The following is a 22,339-nucleotide window of genomic DNA, read 5'->3' as shown; positions in this document are numbered from 1 at the left end:
ATATGTTTTTAGAAAATGTATTAAATTATATCTAATTTACATAATTCACACCCCCGAGTCAATACCTTGTAATCGCCGCCAAAGGTACTTCTACATCTTTGAGTCGTGTTGGGTATGTCTGTATCAGCGTGGCACATCTGGATTTGGTGATTTTCTCCCATTCTTCCTTGCAGATTTTCGCAACCTCAAGTTAGATGGGGAGCGGCAGTGAACAGCAAAGTTTTTCCACAGATTTTCAATAGAATTCAAGTCTGGGCCACTCAAGGACTTTCACAGTCTTGTTCTGAAGCCATTCCAGCGTTGCTTTGGCTGTATGCTTGGGGTCATTGTCCTGTTGGAACGTAAATCTTCGCCCCAGTCTAAGGTTATTTGCACACCTTATCAAGGATTTGCCTGTATTTGGCTCCATTCATTGCTCCCTGCCGCTGAATTGCATCCCCCCATAGCATGCTGCTGCCACCACCATGCTTCACCGTAGGGATGGTGTTAGATGGGTGATGAGTTGTGCCTGGTTTTCTCCAGACATAGCGCTTTGCATTCGAGGTCAAAGAGTAAAAATTGTCTCATCAGACTACAGCATCTTTTGCCTTATTCTCTCAGTCGATCACGTGCTTTTCTGCAAACTCCAGGGGTGCTGTTATGTGCCTTTTTCTCAGGAGTGGCTTCCGTCTGGCCACTCCCGTAAATCCCAGATTGGTGAAGTGCTGTAGAGACTGTTGTCCTTCTGACAGGTTTTTCTATCTCAGTCAAGGAACTCTGTATTTCTGTCAGAGTGATCATTGGGTTCTCGGTCACCTCCCTGACCAAGGTCCTTTTTGACCGGTTGTTCAGTTTGGTCGGACGGCCAGCTCTCGGCAGTCTGGGTAGTTCCACATTTTTTTTATTTCCCAATGAGGGAGACCACTGTGCTCTTGGAAACTTTCAACACTCTAGAAATTGTTTTATACGGTACCCTTTCCCAGATATATGCGTCATCACAATTCTCTCTCGGAGATCTACAGACAGTTCCTTGGACTTCATGGTATAGTTTCTGCTCTGACATGCACTGTCAACTGTGGGACTTTATATAGAGACGTGTGTTTCTTTCTAAATCATGTCCAAACAATTGAATTGGCCACAGGTGGACTCCAATCAAGTTGTAGCGACATCTCAAGGATGATCAAAGGAAATTGGATGCACCTGATGCACCTGAGCTCAATTTGGAGTGTCATCGCAAAGGGTGTGAATACTTAAGTAAATTTGATAACATTTCAAAAAATGTGGTAATGTGTATAGATGGGTGAGAAAAAAATTATAATTTAGAATTCAGTTTGTAACAACAGATTGTGGAATAAGTCAAGGGGTATGAACTTTCTGAAGGCGTTGCCATCCTAGAAGTTATTTGTGTGACTTCAAAATGAGAAGCACTGTACAAAACAAATTCATCAGTGATTGGATAGTCTAACAAATCTTAACCACGCAAAGTATCAAAGTTGATAACGTCATCATGCAGGCCGGCGCTGGCCCAACCGATCGATTTCTGGGACCAATCAGAAAGGTCAGAATGTGTTCGCATTCTAAGGCAAATCCAGACTCATCGTGGAGAAGAAACATCAGTTGGCGGGATCGATGTAAATGGTTAGCCAGGCAAGGTATTGGGCTTTGTCTGTAGAGTTCAGTGGTGTATCTGATCTGTAGATGCCCACCCTGCCTTGTCCTGACTCCGGGTCGCTGATCCCTCGTAGGTGGCAGCCAGCTGGAGAATTTGTTTGACCTCTGCAGCTTAAATGTATACACTCGAAGGTTGTAGTTGGGAACCTTTCATTGGCATCTTTTCAAAGTAGCTTGTGGCCCACCTGATAATCAAAATATCAACATTAAAGCTGCAATATGTAACTTTTTGGGCGACCTGACCAAATTCACATAATGTGTGTTATAGATCTGTCACTCATCAAAAGCAAGTCTAAGAAGCGGTAGATATGTTCTATGTGCGCCATTTCTATGCTTACCGTTCTTTCACTTTCGGTTTTGTACACCAGCTGAAAATACAATATTTTCTGTTCTGGAAAATATATTTCACAACGGTATAGATGGTACCATTGTACACTATACTTGCTTGTTTTGTCACATAAATTGAAATTAGGCTAACTATTCGAATTTTAGCAACCAGGAAAATGGTGGAGAGATTTCTGCATTGCGCATCTTTAATACAATATAGCTGACTGCAAATCACCAATGGGGAAGGCCCATAATTTAACAATGAACGCTATTGATAGTATACTATGCTTTTGTTGAAACAAAATATTAAAACATTTGAAAAAAAGAAATACTTAAATGAAAACAGTAATACTCAGACTTGTGTATCAGCAACAGTCTGTCTGTGTGTATTTTCTACAGTCTGTGGTGGCAATTCCAGGCCACCTGGTTAGAAATCACATTGGTATTGCAGGAACCCACCCAATCAAACACCAATTCTGCATTATAGATCGAGGAACTCTGAGACACCAGAGTAGTGCCTCTTCTCGTGGCGTTTTCTGTCGCCATCTTGGGAGAAGCGTTGCCCACAGACAGAGCATTGGTATGGTTTCTCTCCAGTGTGAACGAGACTGTGTCTCTTCAGTGACTCTTTTCGAAAGAATCGTTTTCCACAGTCTCCGCACTGATGATTTCTCTCTCCAGTATGAACCCTCCTCACGTGTCTCACCATGCCATCTATGCGAGTAAAAGTCTTTCCACATTCCAAACAAGGATAGGTTGCTCTTTCACCAGAGGTATGTGTTAATATGTGTGTTTTGTACGATTTTGTATACGCAAAACTCTTCCCACACTCAGTGCAGTGATATGGTTTCTCTCCAGTGTGTACTCGCATGTGTATTTTAAAGTTGTGAATCTCCTTTCCACATATTGTGCAGAGAAATTTCTCTCTTTTTCTCAAATGTGTTCTCCTGTGTCTTTCAAAAAGTCCCTTGTACAAGAACTGCTTGTCACAGTCAGGACAGTGTAGGATCTCTCTGTGTACTAAAAAGTGTGCTTTCCAGTCAACCAGATCTGAAAACCTTTCATCACACTTTGAACAGCGGTAACTTTTCTTGTGTGTTAACTGATGTTTTTCAAGCTGTTCCAATCGGACAAAGCTTTTCACACAGTCAGAGCAGCGGAAATTACGTTCCTCCTTCATATGTGTTTTTTGGTGTGACTTAACATGATCTAATCGCGCAAAACTTTTGTCACAGTCAGGGCAGTCGTAAGGCTTCTCTCCTGTATGTGTTCGCTGATGTCTTATAAGACGATTCTCTAGTCTGAAGCTCTTACCGCAGTCGGAGCAGATGTATGGCTTCTCTACAGTACTAAAACTCTCTGTCCAGTTATCAGAAGTATCTTCAGGATCCTCTTCATTCTCCTGCGTTGTTTGGGGTAGTTGCAGTTTTTCTGAGTGTTGATTCTTTCGAACTGAACTTTTGTAAGGGGAGTCTTTACCTGGCTGTGACTGGCCCATTTTTCCCCGTGGTGCACTAGCTCGCATTTTACTCTTCTGCCTGCCTCTGCTGGCTGTTCTCTGCTGTGTGTGCGCACAGTCTACATTCATTTCAGTTTGATGGTTCAGTGTGACATTATGTTCCTCTTTAATATGTATTTTTTGGTGTAATTTAAGATTATCTAATCGAGCAAAACTTCTCTCACATTCAGGGCAGTGGTGAGGCTTCACTCCTGTATGTATTTCTTGGTGTAACTTAAGTTTGTCTAATCTAGCGAAAGTTCTATCACAAACAGGGCAGTGGTGAGGCTTCTCTCCTGTATGTGTTCGCTGGTGTCTTATAAGATCCCTCACTTTTCTAAAGCTCTTACCGCAGTCAAAGCAGTAGTGAGGCTTCTCTCCTCCAGGACCGAAACCCTCGATCCAATCATCAGAGTCATCAGTATCTAGGGGCTCCCCTTCCTTCTCCTGCATTGTTTTGCTATGTGTTGGTGTTCCCTTTCCTGGAGCTCTAGCTCGTATTTTACTCTGCTGCCTTTTACTCTCTCTGACTTTGCTGAATGTTCTCTGCTGTGTGAGCACACGATCTATATTGGATGCACTGCTGGTAGCTTTGAAGGTATTCTCCAGCTGGTGTTTTTCAAGCTTCTCTAATAGGACAAAGCTTTTCACACAGTCAGAGGAATGAAAAATACGTTTGTCTTTTGCATGTATTTTTTGGTGTGACTTAAGCTTATCTAATCGAGCAAATCTTCTGTTGCAATCAGGGCAGTGGTGAGGCTTCACTCCTATATGTATTTCTTGGTGGATCTTTAGCTTATCTAATCGAGCAAAACTTTTGTCGCAATCAGGGCAGTGGTGAGGCTTCTCTCCAGTATGTGTTCGCTGGTGTAATTTAAGCTTATCTAATCGAGCAAAACTTCTGTCGCAATCAGGGCAGTGGTGAGGCTTCTCTCCAGTATGCGTTCGCTGGTGTCTTATAAGATCCCTTACTTTTTGAAAGCTCCTACCACAGTAGGCGCAGTAGTGAGGTTTTTCTCCTCCAGTACTGAAGCCATCAGTGTCATCAGTATCTAGGGGATCTTCTCCATTCTCCTGCGTTGTTTGGGGTTGTTGTGGTCTTTCTGAGTTTTGATTCTTCTCTGATTGGCACTGGACATTGGCTGGGCATTGATGTTTTCTACATGAAAGCACACGGTCTTCATTTTCCGTGCTGCTGGCAGCTTTGAAGATATTCTCCTGCAGGTCCTGTTGCTTTTCCACAATTTCAGTTTGACGAATGTGTGTGACAGCTTTATCCAGTGTGAGTTCTGGGTCCATTTGTAATTGCTTGGACAGTCTTCTGTCAAGTAAGCCTGCGACTAGTCTGTCTCTTATCATCTCACTGAGCAGAGCTCCATAACCACAATGTTGTGACAAACAATGAAGTGCAGAGATAAAATCATCAGCTGTCTCTCCTGCTTCCTGTTGTCTTTGGTTGAATTTTGTTCGTTCTAATATTACATTCCTCCTAACTACCAAATGTCCATCTTGCTGTTCATTATTAGAACTGTGGAAGTGTTCCCGCTCCATCAGGTTGTCATCTTGCAGGTCTTCTAGGGTGTCCATCTCCTCTCCCTGGAAAAACATTTTAAAAATAGTATAATTACCATAGGCCTAGTATCATCTGTGTTCTCTAAAACATCATTTTGTAATAGATAAGTCTACTTTTCATTACGGTTCAAGTCCAAATTAGAATAGATAGCATTCAATAAATAGCTAAACAAATAACTTAGGTCTATACATTTTTACAGTAGTAGCTAGTTCTAATCATTTGAAATACCTAGCAGTATCAACATTATAATGTATTGTTTTTCATTAGGTCTAGAGCTCACCATAGCATAGGCTACGCAGTGGGCATATGACATGATAAAGACGTCATTTTCCTGGTTGAAATTTGGTCAGGACGTATTTTTCATGACATCTTTTCGACGTCATGAAAAATTATTCTTATTTGGGTTGATATCTGGCTTTGGGTTGAAATCTGATTGATCTACTGACCAGTTATCTAAAGCATGAAACACACTGAGAATCTCACTGCCGATAGGTATTTATCACTGAGAGAGGCCTTCTCTTGCAAGAACAAATGCGGTACCTGCTGCGTGCCAACCCGGTAGCGACAAACCTAGTGTTTCTACTTGTAGAATCGCAATACTTGTCAGTGGCCAACAACTTGTCTTTAACCTATCTAGGGGGTGTGGGACACTACCGTGGGACACTACATTCACTACATCCAGTGAATGTTGGCCATGTTGGCCAGAGCGCCAAATTCAAAAACAGAAATACTCATTATACAAATTAATGAAACATACAAGTCTTATACATCAGCTTAAAGATAAACTTCTTGTTAATCCAACCGCTGTGTCAGATTTCAAAAAGGCTTTACGGCGAAAGCAAACCACGCGATTATCTGAGAACAGCGCCCAGCAGACAAATCATTACAAACAGTTAGCAGCCAAGAAGAGGAGTAACAAAAGTCAGAAATAGCGATAAAATGTATCACTTACCTTTGATGATTTTCATATATGATTGCACTCCCAAGGCTCCATGTTGCACAATAAATGTTTGTTTTGTTCGATAATGTCCCTCTTTATATTCAAAAACCTCCATTTTGTTTGTGCGTTTTGTTCAGTAATCCATTGGATTAAAGCGCGGTCACAAAAGACAGACGAAAAATCAAAAAAGTACCATAAAGGTTTGTAGAAACATGTCAAACGATGTTTATAATCAATCCTCAGGTTGTTTTTGTCATAAATAATCGATCATATTTCAACCGGACAATAGCTTCGTCAATAGAAAAGGAGAAACAAGAAAGGTGCGCTCCCAGTCACTCGCTGGACTCATGTCTGGAAATTTACACTGTCCTCTCATTGAAAGTGGTGTATCTCCCTCATTTTTCAGAGTAAAATCCTGAAACAATGCCTAAAGACTGGCCACATGTAGTGGAAGCCATAGGGATCGTGAACTGCGTCATAAGTCTTTGTATGGTGGATAGGCTTTCAATGGAAAAACAGGCATTTCAAAATAATAGCACTTCCTGGATAGATTTTCCTCAGGTTTTCACCTGCCATATCAGTTTTGTTATACTCACAGACATTATTTTAACAGTTTTGGAAACTTTAGAGTGTTTTCTATCCAAATCTACCATTATATGCATATCCTAGCTTCTGGACCTGAGTAGCAGGCAGTTTACTTTGGGCATGCTTTTCATCCAAAATGTTGATTGCTGCCCCCTACCCTAGTGAGATTAACCCAATCAGAGAGCATGAATCCCCACTTGGGGGACCAACAGGAGTGACAACAAAAAGGGAAGAAAAATAGGAAATTGTCTCCGTATATCCACGGATGAGCCAGTCACACTTCAAATGCAATGTATGCTATGGGATGGTAGCTAGCTAAGTGACCAGACAACATTGAATATTTACTGCTTGTTACATTACACATCAAATCTCCTATTCGTGGTCAGTATCCATAAAGCCCAGAGCAGACTTGTTTAGAAAGAACAGTGTGTTAGCAAGAATAGAGTTGTCATCGTCTGACTCTCTGATGCAGCGGTCCAGTAAGTGCTGAGTAGAATGAGCTGCTTATCAGCTAACTAGCCAACTTTACATACTATAGAAAACCAAAGCTTCGTTGACGTGAGAGTTCACGGAGCAGCCTGTTAATTACAATCAAACAAGTGAAAGCACGGTAATCGTGAGAAAGATGCATCGTTAAAAACATTTGTAAACAACTGGTTGCAGTTCAGAGCCAACCTGGATACTAAAGAGATCCTGAAGGAAATCGACGAGTATCAACAGCTTTATGCTATGGAGGAACAACATACTCCATCGTAGAAAGATCCGGCTACCTCACAAAAGAACTCTAACCCAACCAAAAAAATAAAATAAGACATTCATCTACAGACAGGGACGATTTACTTACCGTTGAAGTAGAGGCCAGTGCCCTTGCTGGAATCCATGCACTTTAAAAGTTGTGTGAGGAGGTAGCAGAGCTGTGGGGGAGTTTGGAGTTTAGCCAGAGTGATATTAAGGAGAGAACAAGGCACTCACAGCCAAGGTAAAAACCCTCGATTCCAACATGGATTGTCTACTCAGGGGAAACAGGGTGATGAGGGAGTCGCTACGAGACATACAAAGCCGTAGCATGCGTGAAAATCTAATATTTTCTGGGATTCCTGACGACGCATCCAATAATCCAGAGGGCGCAATAAAGGAATTCATGCAATACCCCTTTGTAACTTTCTCTAGAGACTAAACAAGGTGGCTTTCCACCAAGTACACAGACTTGGAGCTCAGAGCGACAAGACCAAGGGTCCCTGACCAAATTCAGTCTCAATTACCAATTTCCACGGAAGATAAGTGAACGTCGCAAGAGGCTGTATCCTGTACAGAGGCAACAGAGGGAGAGGGGTAAGCGTGCCTTTCTCATTGTGGACAAACTCTTTATAGATGGACGGCTCTTGCGAGACAGCTCCATAACACCATGGCTGTACTAAATTCTACGGGGACATCAGGTTATGAAGAAGAAAAAAAAAAAGTATGGGAACTGTAAAAATATCTGAAAACTATGAAGTTGATATGAACATACACGCACTCAATTACATGCTCGCTTACACATACAGACTTATACACACACGGACTTATACACACACTTGATCCCTCTCTCGTCAAGAACTTTTCTATAATTTAATGTTTGTCTATGTCTGTCTACATTTTTATCTATGTTTACAACAAGCAAGGGGAAGATATCAGAACAGGTACATTGGGGAATAATATATTGTACGGGATACATTTGTACTGTAGTGAAGCCGTCTATATAGTAATGGAAGATGTCGGCCATGATCACGTGAAACGTCAATTGCTATGGAAATGTTGGGATGTGTTTTTCTATGAAAATTATGTTAAAGGTAATTATTATGCAACTATGTTGGTGATACAATATGGATTACAATTATCATCCTGAATATTAAGGCTATTCTCACGTGGTGTAAAGTACTTAAGTAAAAATACTTTAAAGTACTACTTAGGTCATATCTGTACTTTACCATTTATGTTTGACAACTTTTACTCCACTACATTCCTAAAGAAAATAATGTACTTTTTACTCCACTACATTCCCAAAGAAAATAATGTACTTTTTACTCCTTACATTTTCCCTGACACACAAAAGTACACGTTACATTTAGAATGCTCAAGCAGAACAGAATTATGGCACCTATCAATATAACGCTTTGTCATCCCTACTGCCTCTGATCTGACAGAGTCACAAAACACAACTATTGTGTTTGTAAATTATGTCTGAGTGTTGGATTGTGCCCATTTCTGTCCGCAATTAAAAATAATACGAAAATAGTGCTGTCGGGTTTGGTTAATATAAGGAATTTGATGAATAGCATTTACTTTTACTAAAGTATGACAATTTAGTATTCTACCACTGTTCTTAAGTACATTTAAAACCAGATACTTTTAGACTTTTACTCAAGTAGTATTTTACTGGGTAACTTTCACTTGAGTTATTTTCTGTTAAAGGTATCTTCACTTTTACTCAAGTATGACAATTGAGTACTTTTTCCACCACTGCATGTTACACACTGACACTGTTACACACTGCATGTTACACACTGACCCAAATTGGCTGGGTTATTATTTATTTGTACATCACACAGTCTTATTCAGACATCATACACTCGCACTAAATCACATCCAATGTCATACACATCAACCTACTCCGATTGACTACACACACAATATCTTGACAAAATTTTCGAACATCTGTGGCATTAGCTCACAGGCAAGGGAATAAAACAAATATTGCTAGAACCTGTTTGAATTCTAAATATCAGACATTTGAAATCTCCGTCATAATACCTCTTATGGCAGTAACTTTACGAGCACTAATTATGGTCAATTTAGACTGAGAATAGTATCTAGTTATGGTAAGGGGTGAAATAAGTATATCCAGTTATAACTAACAGTTTAGCAGATTATTTAAAAAAGTCTACGTGGCTAAAAGAAAAGGAATATAACATACTGTTTACAGGAAACTCACTCTACAAGCTAAATAGTTTAAGCAGATGTTCTCTTTTCCGACTCATCCTCATCCACTTAATGACGATTACGGTAAGGAATACTTTCCAAATAATACTTGTTTTTTTGATTTTACAAAAAGTACAGAAAGATCAGCGCGAAGGCCAAATTGCAGAGGAAGAACTTTGAGGCTTTTAAATCCTTTCAGTCTGGAAAAACCCCAGGGCTTGATGGCATACCGGTAGAGGTATATCAAGCCTTTTTTGATATACTCAAAGCTCCATTGTCAGCTTGTTTTAACTACTCCTAAAGAAATGATAATCTGTCAGGTACTCAGCAGGAAGGTCTGATTTCACTATTACTAAAACAAGACCCAGATGGCAAATATAAAGATCCAGTCTAAAAAACTGGAGGCCTCTTATACTTCAATGTTGTGATGCAAAAATACTATCGAAATGCATAGCACTCAGAATTAAAAAAGGTTTTAGCAGGTATTGTTCATCCTGATCAGACAGGATTTTACATGGACGATAGATTGGAGATAATATACGACAACAACTAGAAATAAATAGAACATCATGAAACATCTAAGAAGCCAGGCCTGGTATTTATAGCGGATTTTGAAAGGCCTTTGATAAAGTAAGACTGGATTTTATGTATACATTTTTTCAATTTCGGTTATTCTCTTATAAAAATGGATAAAAGTAATGTATTGCAACCCCAGGTGTAAAAGAGTAAATTGCGGCTACTTCTCAGAGTTTTGAATTGTCAAGAGGAGTTAAACAAGGGTGTCCACTGTCACCATATCTATTCATTATGGTCATCGAAATGCTAGCTATTAAAATCAGATTCAATAACAGATTAGAAATCCAAGGCTTAAAATCAAAAGGTGTCCACATATGCCGACGACTGAAGTTTTTCATGAAGTCCGCAAGCTAGATCCCTGCAATGTCTCATTAAAGATGTAGATAACTTTTCTGGACTCTCTGGACTAAAACCTAATTATGATAAGTGTACAATATTACGTATTGGATCTTTAAAAAAATACAGCTTTTACATTACCCTGCAGTTTACCTATAAAATGGTCTGACGGTGAAGTAGACATACTTGGTATTCATATCACAAAATACATAAAATGTGCTCTCCACAATGAATTTCAATAGAAACATTTTAAAAATAGACAATATCCTGCAACCATAGAGAGGTAAATACCTGTCTATTTATGGACAAATTGCCCTGATTTACTCCTTAGTCATATCTTAGTTTACTCACTTATGGCACTGCCTATTCCTGATGATTTGTTTTTCAAATCATATGAGCAAAAGATATTTTGCTTTATCTGAGATGCTAAACCAGACAAAATAAAGCGTGCCTATCTATATAATGAATAGGGTGGGTTGAGATTATTAAATATAAAAGCACTAAACCTCTCTAAAAGCTTCACTTATAAAGTTTTACCTGAACCCTATGGTTCTCAAGTAGATTACTAAGAAAAGCTCATCCATTTTGTAAAAAATGGCCTGAAAAGATAGAACAAATATTATAACTGAACTCAAAATGTGCTGGTTGATAAAATACCTGTATTTATGGGAAAGATGTTTGAAAAGGGTATTTTGTTCTTAAATTATATTGTACATTGGAATGGTAGAATTGTGTCTTTCATGGAGTTATCAGAATTGTATGGGAATGTCTGCTCAATCCAAGAGTACAACCAGCATTACCCCAAAAATGGAGGAGGCAGATGGCTGAGGGAAGAGGTAGGGAACTGGTTTGTCTTCCCAATAGAAAATGATCAAAACTGGCGGAGGAATAAAAATAGCATAAATAGGAAAGTATACCCATTTCATTTGAGGACCAGGGTGTTGACGGCTGTGCCATACAGATTACAAAATAGTTGGGAAGAGATTTTTGATGTACCGATTCCATGGTACAGCGTGTATGAGTTGATATATAAAACCACGCAAGATTCAAGACTTCGTGCTTTCCAGCTAAAATTATTATATAGTATTCTTGCCACCAACAAAATGTTGAATATTTGGGGCATACAATCATTGAAGCTCTGCCCTCTGGTAGCCTGTTTCTCATCTCAGGTTCAGGAATGGCTAAAATGCATAACATTGTTCTAAAATTGACCATGAAATAGTACTGTTGGGAGATTTGGAGAGACCGGGTCAGTCAATTACTCATACTCTTAGTAAAAGTATTTATCTTCAACTCGCAATCTGTGGATTCGATTAAATAGAAATTCTATGTTAAACATCAAATCAAATTTTATTTGCCATATACACATGGTTAGCTGATGTTAATGCGAGTGTAGCGAATTGCTTGTGCTTCTAGTTCTGACAGTGCAGTAATATCTAACAAGTAATCTAACAATTCCCCAACAACTACCCAACACACAAATCTAAAGGGGTGAATGAGAATATGTACATGTAAGTATATGGATGAGCGATGGCCGAGCGGCATAGACAGGTACAATAGATGGTATAAAATATATACATGTGATATGAGTAATGTAAGATATGTAAACATTATTGAAGTGGCATTATTTAGAGTGCATTGTATAAAGTGACTAGTGATCCATTTACTAAAGTGGCCAGTGATTGGGTCTCAATGTAGGCAGCAGCCTCTCTGAGTTAGAGATTGCTGTTTAGCAGTCTGATGGCCTTGAGATTGAAAAACAGTTTCTGTCTCTTGGTCCCAGCTTTGATACACCTGTACTGACCTCGCCTTCTGGATGGTAGTGGTGTGAACAGGCAGCGGCTCGGGTGGTTGACGTTGTTGATCTTTTTGGCCTTCCTGTGACATCGGGTGCTGTATGTGTCATGGAGGGCAGGTAGTTTGCCCCCGGTGATGCGTTGTGCAGACCACACCACCCTCTGGAGAGCTTTGCGGTTGAGGGCGGTGCAGTTGCCATACCAGGCTGTGATACAGCCCGACAGGATGCTCTCGATTGTGCATCTGTAAAAGTTTGTCAGGGTTTTGGATGACAAGCCAAATTTGTTCAGGCTCCTGAGGTTGAAGAGGCGCTGTTGCGCCTTTTTCACCACACTGTCTGTGTGAGTGGAACATTTCAGTTTGTTTGTGATGTGTGTATGCCGAGGAAATAAAAAAATAAAAAATAAAAATGTCCACCTTCTCCACTTCTGTCCCTTTGATGTGGATAGGGGGGTGCTCCCTCTGCGGTTTCCTGAAGTCCACGATCATCTCTTGTTTTGTTGACGTTGAGTGAGAGGTTGTTTTCCTGACACCACGCTCCGAGTGCCCTCACCTCCTCCCTGTAGGCTGTCTCGTCATTGTTGGTAATCAAGCCCACTACTGTTGTGTCATCTGCAAACTTGACGATTGAGTTGGAGGCGTGCATGGCCACGCAGTCATGGGTGAACAAGGAGTATAGGAGGGGGCTGAGCACGCACCCTTGTGGGGCCCCAGTGTTGAGTGTCAGTGAAGTAGAGATGTTTTCGAGTGCTTGGCCACACACACTCAGTTACCGGTGACCTTTTCAGCCACATCCCAGCGAAAGGAGAGAACAGAACCACCCCTCCTTAAATCCATAGTCATTGACAGTAAGTTTCAAATGTTTTTTTCCTCTTTGATACGCTGATCTTCAATGTGTAATGATTTCTACTAACCAGCTTGGTAAGAGCTAAGTTTGTACTAGCCAGAGTTGTGGACTTTAGTGATATGACTTGGACTCGAGTCTGACTTGAGTCACAAATTTGATGACTTGAGACTCAACTTGATATAAAATAACTAGACTTGACATGGAGGCTCAAGACCTGAGACCTTGACTTGAGACTGATGACTTGAAATTATGTGGCCAGGTTTTGTAAAATTGTGTCACTAATTTTGGGGCAGTCTCCATGGATTCCCCTAGCAACAAAACGTGCAACAGATTGGATATTGAAACGCACACTTGGCCCTCTGATTGGACCAGTAAACTTAGCACAGGTCAGGTGAGCTAGTGAACAGATTTGCTGTACAGCTATTGGATCGGGGGCAGTGCAAACATCAATTTGTAGGGAGAGAGGATTGGCATAAATAAATATGCAGCTACAAAAATGTTTTGGTGATCAAGAATATTAACTGTTTACTTTGCAAGCTCACCAGCAATGGGGCATCAAGCAACAGTTAGGCCTACTAGCATGGTAGGTGAAAATTGCTTGAAATGTATTTTTGCCAGAGATCTTAGTCGCGTTCTGCTTGGTGCAGGATAACCGGAGTTGGGCTTGCCCATGGCCACCTTGCCCACCGAATGGGGTCATGTTTGCTGGGAAGTGCATATACAGTGCATTCAGAAAGTATTCAAACCCCTTGACTTTTTCCACATTCTGTTACATTACAGCCTTATTCAATCTACACACAATAGCCCATAATGACAAAGCGAAAAACAGATTTTTAGAAATGTTTGCAAATGTATAAAAAACAGACTCAAAATTGAGCTCAGGCGCATCCTGTTCCATTGATCATCCTTGAGGTGTTTCTACAACTTGATTGGAGTCCACCTGTGGTAAATTCAATTGATTGGACATGATTTGGAAAGACAAAGACCTGTATAAATATGGTCCACAGTTGACAGTGCATGTCAGAGAAAAAACCAAGCCACGAGGTTGAAAAAATTGTACGTTGAGGGGGAGAAGGGCTCCCGAGTTACTCTGTGGAGACGAGAGAACCTTCCAGAAGGACAACCAACTCTGCAGCACTCCACCAATCAGGCCTTTACGGTAGAGTGGCCAGACGGAAGCCACTCCTCAGTAAAGGCACATGGACTCCAAAGGACTCTCAAACTATGAAAAATCAGATTCTGGTCTGATGAAACCAAGATTAAACTCTTCGGCCTGAATGCCAAGCGTCACATCTGGAGGAAACCTGGCGCCATTCCTACGGTGAAGCATGGTGGTGGCAGCATCATGCTGTGGGGATGTTTTTCAGCGGCAGGGACTGGGAGACTGGTCAGGATCGAGGGAAAGATGAACGGAGCAAAGTACAGAGAGATCCTTGATGAAAACCTGCTCCAGAGCGCTCAGGACCTCAGACTGGGGCGAAAGTTCACCTTCCAACAGGACAACAACCCTAAGCACACAGCCAAGACAATGCAGGGGTGGCTTAGGAACAAGTCTTTGAATGTCCTTGAATGGCCCTGCCCGATCAAACATCTCTGGAGAGACCTGACAATAGCTGTGCAGCGACGCTCCCCATCCAACCGGAGATAGCTTGAGAGGATCTGCAAAGAAGAATGGGAGAAACTCCCCAAATGCAAGTGTGCCAAGCTTGTAGAGCCATACCAAAGAAGACTTGAGACTGTAATCACTCCCAAAGGCGCTACAACAAAGTACTGAGTAAAGGGTCTGAATACTTATGTAAATGTGATATCAGTTCATAAAAATGTTAAAAACAACAACTAAAAACCTGTTTTTGCTTTGTCATTATGGGGTAGTGTGTAGATTGATGAGGGGAAAAAATGATTTATTGCATTTTAGAGTAAGGCTGTAACGTAAGAAAATGTAGAAAAAGGCAAGGGGTCTGAATACTTTCCGAATGCACTGCATGTACCTCTGAGCTTCTGTTAGAAAGATTCTATTTGGTTTCTCAAGGGGAGGCTGTGCAGTCTTGCCTGCTACCAGTGTCTGTTCAGATAGCCTCTGTGTCAAGCTTAACCCATCCTATTTCTTTTGGGCTTTTGCCTGTGTATATTTGATAAATCTACTTGTATATTTTATATAATATGGTGCTTTCACCTGTAAATAAATGTACACTGAGCCCATCAACCTGCCATGCTGATTTCATGCCCCTTAAGTAGAGGTCGACCGATTAATCGGAATGGCCGATTAATTAGGGACGATTTCAAGTTTTCATAACAATCGGTAATCGGTATTTTTGGCCACCGATTTGCCGATTTAATTTTTTTTTTTTTTACACCTTTATTTAACTAGGCAAGTCAGATTAAGACACATTCTTATTTTCAATGACGGCCTAGGAACGGGGGTTAACTGCCTTGTTCAGGGGGGATTCCAGTTACTAGTCCAACGCTCTAACCACCTGCCTTACATTGCACTCGGGTGTTGATTAAACAAGCGCATTTGCGAAAAAATTTACCTGACCATAAACATCAATGCCTTTCTTTAAAATCAATAAACAAGTATATATTTTTAAACCTGCATATTTAGTTAATATTGCCTGCTAACATGAAATTGTGTCACATCTCTAGCGTTCATTGCACACAGAGTCAGGGTATATGCAACAGTTTGGGCCGCCTGGCTCGTTGCGAACTAATTTGCCAGAATTTTACGTAATTATGACATAACATTGAAGGTTGGGCAATGTAACAGGAATATTTAGACTTCGGGATGCCACCCGTTAGATAAAATACGGAACGGTTCCGTATTTCACTGACAGGAAAAACGTTTTGTTTTTCGAGATGATAGTTTCCGGATTCGACCATATTAATGACCTAAGGCTCGTATTTCTGTGTGTTATTATGTTATAATTAAGTCTATGATTTGATAGAGCAGTCTGACTGAGCGGTGGTAGGCAGCAGCAGGCTCGTAAGCATTCATTCAAAACAGCACTTTCGTGCGTTTTGCCAGCAGCCCTTCGCAATGCATTGCGCTGTTTATGACTTCAAGCCTATCAACTCCCAAGATTAGGCTGGTGTAACCGATGTGAAATGGCTAGCTAGTTAGCCGGGTGCGCGCTAATAGCGTTTCAAACGTCACTCGCTCTGAGACTTGAAGTGGTTGTTCCCCTTGCTCTGCATGGGTAACACTGCTTCGAGGGTGGCTGTTGTCGATGTGTTCCTGGTTCAAGCCCAGGTAGGAGCGTGGAGAGGGACGGAAGCTATACTGTTACACTGGCCATACTAAAGTGCCTATAAGAACATCCAATAGTCAAAGGTATATGAAATACAAATCGTATAGAGAGAAATAGTCCTATAATAACTACAACCTAAAACTTCTAACCTTGGAATATTGAAGACTCATGTTAAAAGGAACCACCAGCTTTCATATGTTCTCATGTTCTGAGCAAGGAAATTAAACGTTAGCTTATTTACATGGCACATATTGCACTTTTACTTTCTTCTCCAACACTTTGTTTTTGCATTATTTAAACCAAATTGAACATGTTTCATTATTTATTTGAGGCAAAATTTATTTTATTGATGTATTATATTAAGTTAAAATAAGTGTTCATTCAGTATTGTTGTAATTGTCATTATTACAAACAAATAAATATATATATATAAAAAAAATAATCTGTCGATTAATCGGTATAGGCTTTTTTTTGGGCCTCCAATAATCGGTATCGGTGTTAAAAAATCATAATCGGTCGACCTCTACCCTTAAGACTGGTACATAGTCCATATTAATTAATTTTTGGCAATTACATAATCAAAATGTGTTGTAGACAAAATAATGAAAAGGGCTGTCAGGTAGCCTCAATAAATAGACAAAGATTTGTTGTTGAACAAGTCATTGCATACAGTTGAAGTCGGAAGTTTACATACACAAAAGGTTGGCGTCGTTAAAACTCATTTTTCAACCACTCCACAAATTTCTTGTTAACATACTATAGTTTTGGCAAGGTGGTTAGGACATATACTTAGTGCATGACGCAAGTAATTTTTCCAACAATTGTTTACAGACAGATTATTTCACTGTATCACAATTCCAGTGGGTTAGAAGTTCACATACACTAAGTTGACTGTACCTTTAAACAGCATGGAAAATTCCAGAAAACAATGTCATGGCTTTAGAAGCTTCTGATAGGCTAATTGACATAATTTTAGTCAATTGGAGGTGTATCTGTGGATGTATTTCAAGGCCTACCTTCAAACTCAGTGCCTCTTTGCTTGACATCATGGGAAAATCAAAAGAAATCAGCCAAGACCACAAAGAAAAAAAATTGTAGACCTCCACAAGTCTGGTTCATCCATGGAAGCAATTTCCAAACGCCTGAAGGTACCACGTTCATGTATAAACAATAGTACGCAAGTATAAACACCATGGGACCACGCAGCCGTCATACCGCTCAGGAAGGAGACGCGTACCTTGGTGTGAAAAGTGTAAATCGATCCCAGAACAACAGCAAAGGACCTTGTGAAGGTACTGGAGGAAACGGGTACAAAAGTATCTATATCCACAGTAAAACGAGTCCTATATCGACATAACCTGAAAGGCCACTCAGCAAGGATGAAGCCACTGCTCCAAAACCGCCATAAAAAAGCCAGACTACGGTCTGCAACTGCACATGGGGACAAAGATCGTACTTTTTAGAGAAATGTCCTCTGGTCTGATGAAACAAAAATAGAACTGTTTGGCCATAATGACCATCGTTATGTTTGGAGGAAAAAGGGGGAGGCTTCACTGTCCTCAATTGGGGGAACCTCTGTCCGGGACAAAGTCCTCAGGATTATGGAGCGGTGTATTTATAAAAAGTTGTTTGAATATTATAACATGTATGAGGAGGATTAAGCAAAACTTTACCATTTAGAGATGAGTTAAACATTTTCATTATCCATGTGCTGCCATCCTGTCAGAAGGTAACAGATAATTTTATTACAATGGTTAAGATGGATTTTCATTGTGTTCCATGGTGTTATTCGCCCCCTAGTGGAGCTTTCTGGTACTTAGAAAGACTGTACGCAAACAGGAAGTAGATAATTCGTTCTGCATGCATAGAAGCAGCTAAAAACGCCGCTACGGTGCAGGTCTTTCAGTGTAGTTATTTATTGTCACGCTTCAGCCTCGGAAAATATTTGTTTGTAAGTTCGATTCAAGCATTTAGCTAGTGATGATAATCTTGTTATTGATAGTTGCTTACATATCAATGTTGGTTGGTTGCATTTACTCACACAAATTGCAATGCCTTTCATGTATGCCGTCAGCTGTATTACTTTGCTCGTGCGTCATGCAAATGAATTGTAAAATATACAATACTGTAGTTTTACTGTTTCTAGTGTAATATGCTTTGTTATTCTACAGAGATGGTTGTACATTATTAGAGTAATGAAAGGAGTTAGCCAATTACCATATGAGTAACAATTAGCTACATGGTTTGGCGTCATGCCAGATGCATGATACCTTGGCACTTGCTTTATATTTTCATGCAATTTCAACTTGAAATGTATAATGTACAGCTACAGTATGTCTATGTGAATTGAATACTAAAGTATATTCTTTTCTGTATTTTGCAGTTTCACAACAAACGTTTTCAATATATTAATTCAAGAAAAGTCACGCCTTGGGAGTTTTATTGAAGACTTAGTTGTTAGCTATCTGTCTAGTTTTGCATGAGAACGCAATTCAAGGGCAGAATAATACAACTACTGTCTAATTTTGATATCCTCTCATAAAATGTTTCAGACTGATGACCAATGAATGAACGTCCCACTTCAATATGAATGGACAAAGGAGAAAACAAGCCTTTGCTACCACTCATGTGTGTTCCATTGTAGTTGGTAAGAAAATGTGAGCAGTTGAGACATTGACATAGACAACGAGACAGGTTTAGTAGATTCTGCCTGTTAAAGATATTTTACTGTGTGTTACTGTTCTGTCGTGTCCGGCATGCCCACATTATGCCAATCGTTCATTTATTTTCATCTCTTTTTATGCTTACAGTAAGTCTCATGAAAAGCCAGAAAACTCACAAGGTTGATTGTTGCGGGCCCTCTGGAATGTCCTAAAATATGCCCCTGACCTCCGTGGTGGAGTAGGATGCAAAGTTGATATTTTTTTCTCTCACTAAGCTATAAACAGCCACAAACGTCTTTAACTAATACCATGGAAATAGTTTTAGCCAGCTGAGTTTACAAAGTTTATTCAGGAAGGTCCTTTTCTAGTTATTTTAAAATCTCAAATTGATAGTTGTAATGTGCCGATTCTCTTCACTGCATATCTGACCCATCACACAACTCTTCAAGAGGACCACTACGCTCCCGATCGCCTTCTGTGCCGAGGTCCTTGATGAGGATCTACCCCATCACACAGCTCTTATTAATCATTAAGATTAATACGGCTGCTAGAATCCTGACTAGAACCAAAAAAATTTGATCATATTACTCCAGTGCTAGCCTCCCTACACTGGCTTCCTGTTAAGGCAAGGGCTGATTTCAAGGTTTTACTGCTAACCTACAAAGCATTACAAGGGCTTGCTCCTACCTATCTTTCCGATTTGGTCCTGCCGTACATACCTACACGTACACTACGGTCACAAGACGCAGGCCTCCTAATTGTCCCTAGAATTTCTAAGCAAACGGCTGGAGGTAGGGCTTTCTCCTATAGAGCTCCATTTTTATGGAATGGTCTGCCTACCCATGTGAGAGACGCAGACTCAGTCTCAACCTTTAAGTCTTTACTGAAGACTTATCTCTTCAGTAGGTCCTATGATTAAGTGTAGTCTGGCCCAGGAGTGTGAAGGTGAACGGAAAGGCTGGAGCAACGAACCGCCCTTGCTGTCTCTGCCTTGCCGGTTCCCCTCTTTCTACTGGGATTCCCTGCCTCTAACCCTATTACAGGGGCTGAGTCACTGACTTACTGGTGTTCTTCCATACCGTCCATGGGAGGGGTGCGTCACTTGAGTGGGTTGAGTCACTGACGTGGTCTTCCTGTCTGGGTTGACGCCCCCCCCCCCCTTGGGTTGTGCCATGGCGGAGATTTTTGTGGGCTATACTCGGCCTTGTCTTCGGACGGTAAGTTGGTGGTTGTAGACATCCCTCTAGTGGTGTGGGGGCTGTGCTTTGGCAAAGTGGGTGGGGTTATATCCTGCCTGTTTGGCCCTGTCCGTGGGTATCATCGGATGGGGCCACAGTGTCTTCTGATCCCTCCTGTCTCAGCCTCCAGTATTTATGCTGCAGTAGTTTATGTGTCGGGGGGCTAGGGTCAGTCTGGAGTATTCTCTTGTCTTATCCGGTGTCCTGTGTGAATTTAAATATGCTCTCTCTAATTCTCTCTTTCTTTCTCTTTCTTTCTTTCTTTCTCTCGGAGTACCTGAGCCCTAGGACCATGCCTCGGGACTACCTGGCATGATGACTCCTTGCTGTCCCCAGTCCACCTGGCCATGCTGCTGCTCCAGTTTCAACTGTTCTGCCTGCGGCTACGGAACCCTGACCTGTTCACCGGACGTGCTTGTTGCACCCTCAACAACTACTATGATTATTATTATTTGACCATGCTGGTCCTTTATTAACATTTTAACATCTTGACCATGTTCTGTTATAATATCCACCCGGCACAGCCAGAAGAGGACTGGCCACCCCTCATAGCCTGGTTCCTCTCTAGGTTTCTTCCTAGGTTTTTGGCCTTTCTAGGGAGTTTTTCCTAGGGAGTTTTTCCTAGCCACCGTGCTTCTTTCACATGCATTGCTTGCTGTTTGGGGTTTTAGGCTGGGTTTCTGTACAGCACTTTGAGATTTCAGCTGATATACGAAGGGCTATATAAATAAATTTGATTTGATTTTGATTTGAATTATGAAACAATTACTGTATGCAGATTTGCAAAAAATAGATTTGTTTTTGCCATTTCTTGATCTATTTTAAAATGCAAGAATATGTTGCAGAATTAAACTTTAATTGGTACCTATGGAAACAAATAGAAATGTAATGAACCAAAAAAATTCAATATCCAACTTTATCCTCAGAAATACTTTTTACAGTAGGTAATAAACTGTAGTCAAGTGGTCATTACCAGGTTATGATGGTTTTAACTATAACCAGTACATAACATAGCACATAATATAGTGGTCAGAATTATGACCAACTGGTCCTATGGTGGTCAGTAAAATACCTCATACTATGGTCAGTAAAAAGACGTAACAAAAAAAACATTCAGTTTGTGACCAGAATAAGACGTCATAGTCTTTTCATCCAGGTTTGGCCCACTGGGTAGTGTTCTAGGCTAGAACATGTTAATTGACAGTAGAAGTAGTATTTTTACCTGTGGATAGTCTGACTTCGTCTCCTTGTGTTTTATGAAGCCAGACAGCCAGGACAGTGTGGTGAGTATTTGTGTTTGTATTCCTGATGCTGCATCCCCACTCTTCCCCTTAATTTTCCTCCTTAGTCTGACATATCTGTCTCTCAATTTCTTCCATTTCGTCCTGCAAATCTGTTCTTCTACTCTCAGAGTTTGGGCTATCTCCTTCCAGCTGTTGCTGGTTATTGTGAAGTCTTTATAGTCTTTCAATGAGGTGTTGTACAAATTGCTGTACCTTCTGACCTCTTCAATTAGCTTTTCCTCGAATCTTGCGTCGTCCTGAATCTTGCTTGTCTTGGAGTCGTCAGTATAATGGGGCTCATCTTCATCTTGGTTCTCATGCATTGTTTGGTTCTGTCCTTCCTTCTCAAGTTCCGCCATTTTCTCTGATGTGTTTTGTATGTGAACAGAAAGGGTGCGGGTAAAACCACAGGATGCAAACCAACGAAGTCTGCTATGTTATTCTGTGAACAACAGTTTTGTTTTCTTCTGCAGGTAGCAATTGAAGCTGTTGGTTTGATTTGATTCAAAGAAAGAAAAAAACATCTCACACGATCCAAGGCTTGTTGTTGCTACTGCACATCTACGGTCTGCTATTCCTCTCCACACCAGACGCAGTGTGATCAGGGTTAGAAAGGAACAACACAAACACAGCAACCTAAAAAAACGATTGATAACGACTCTAGCTGACTATTTTCTGCAATCATTGGCACTTGAGAGTTGGCATTTTACATGATCCGATATGCAAATCACATGCACAGCGAAATGTCGTAAAATGCATGCAGACGTTTCACTTTACTTCTCAATGCCGAGTATGGAAAGTCCAAGGGGCCAATACGTGGGTC

At 40.6% G+C, this 22,339-nt stretch overlaps 1 protein-coding gene across 1 annotated transcript; it reads right to left on the bottom strand.

The window, feature by feature from the left end:
* Positions 1-2,154: 2,154 nt before the first annotated feature.
* Positions 2,155-22,282, bottom strand: LOC115196152 (zinc finger protein 585A). The gene is made up of 2 exons (XM_029756770.1): positions 21,456-22,282; positions 2,155-5,071 (listed from the first exon to the last, which is right to left on the bottom strand). The coding sequence occupies exons 1-2, from the start codon at positions 21,873-21,875 to the stop codon at positions 2,459-2,461; spliced, it is 3,033 nt and encodes a 1,010-aa protein (XP_029612630.1). The 5' UTR covers positions 21,876-22,282; the 3' UTR covers positions 2,155-2,458.
* Positions 22,283-22,339: the final 57 nt, after the last annotated feature.

This window comes from Salmo trutta, chromosome 6 (genome assembly GCF_901001165.1).
Source record: "Salmo trutta chromosome 6, fSalTru1.1, whole genome shotgun sequence".
NCBI lineage: Eukaryota > Metazoa > Chordata > Actinopteri > Salmoniformes > Salmonidae > Salmo > Salmo trutta.
This window is presented reverse-complemented; position numbering and strand designations above follow the sequence as displayed.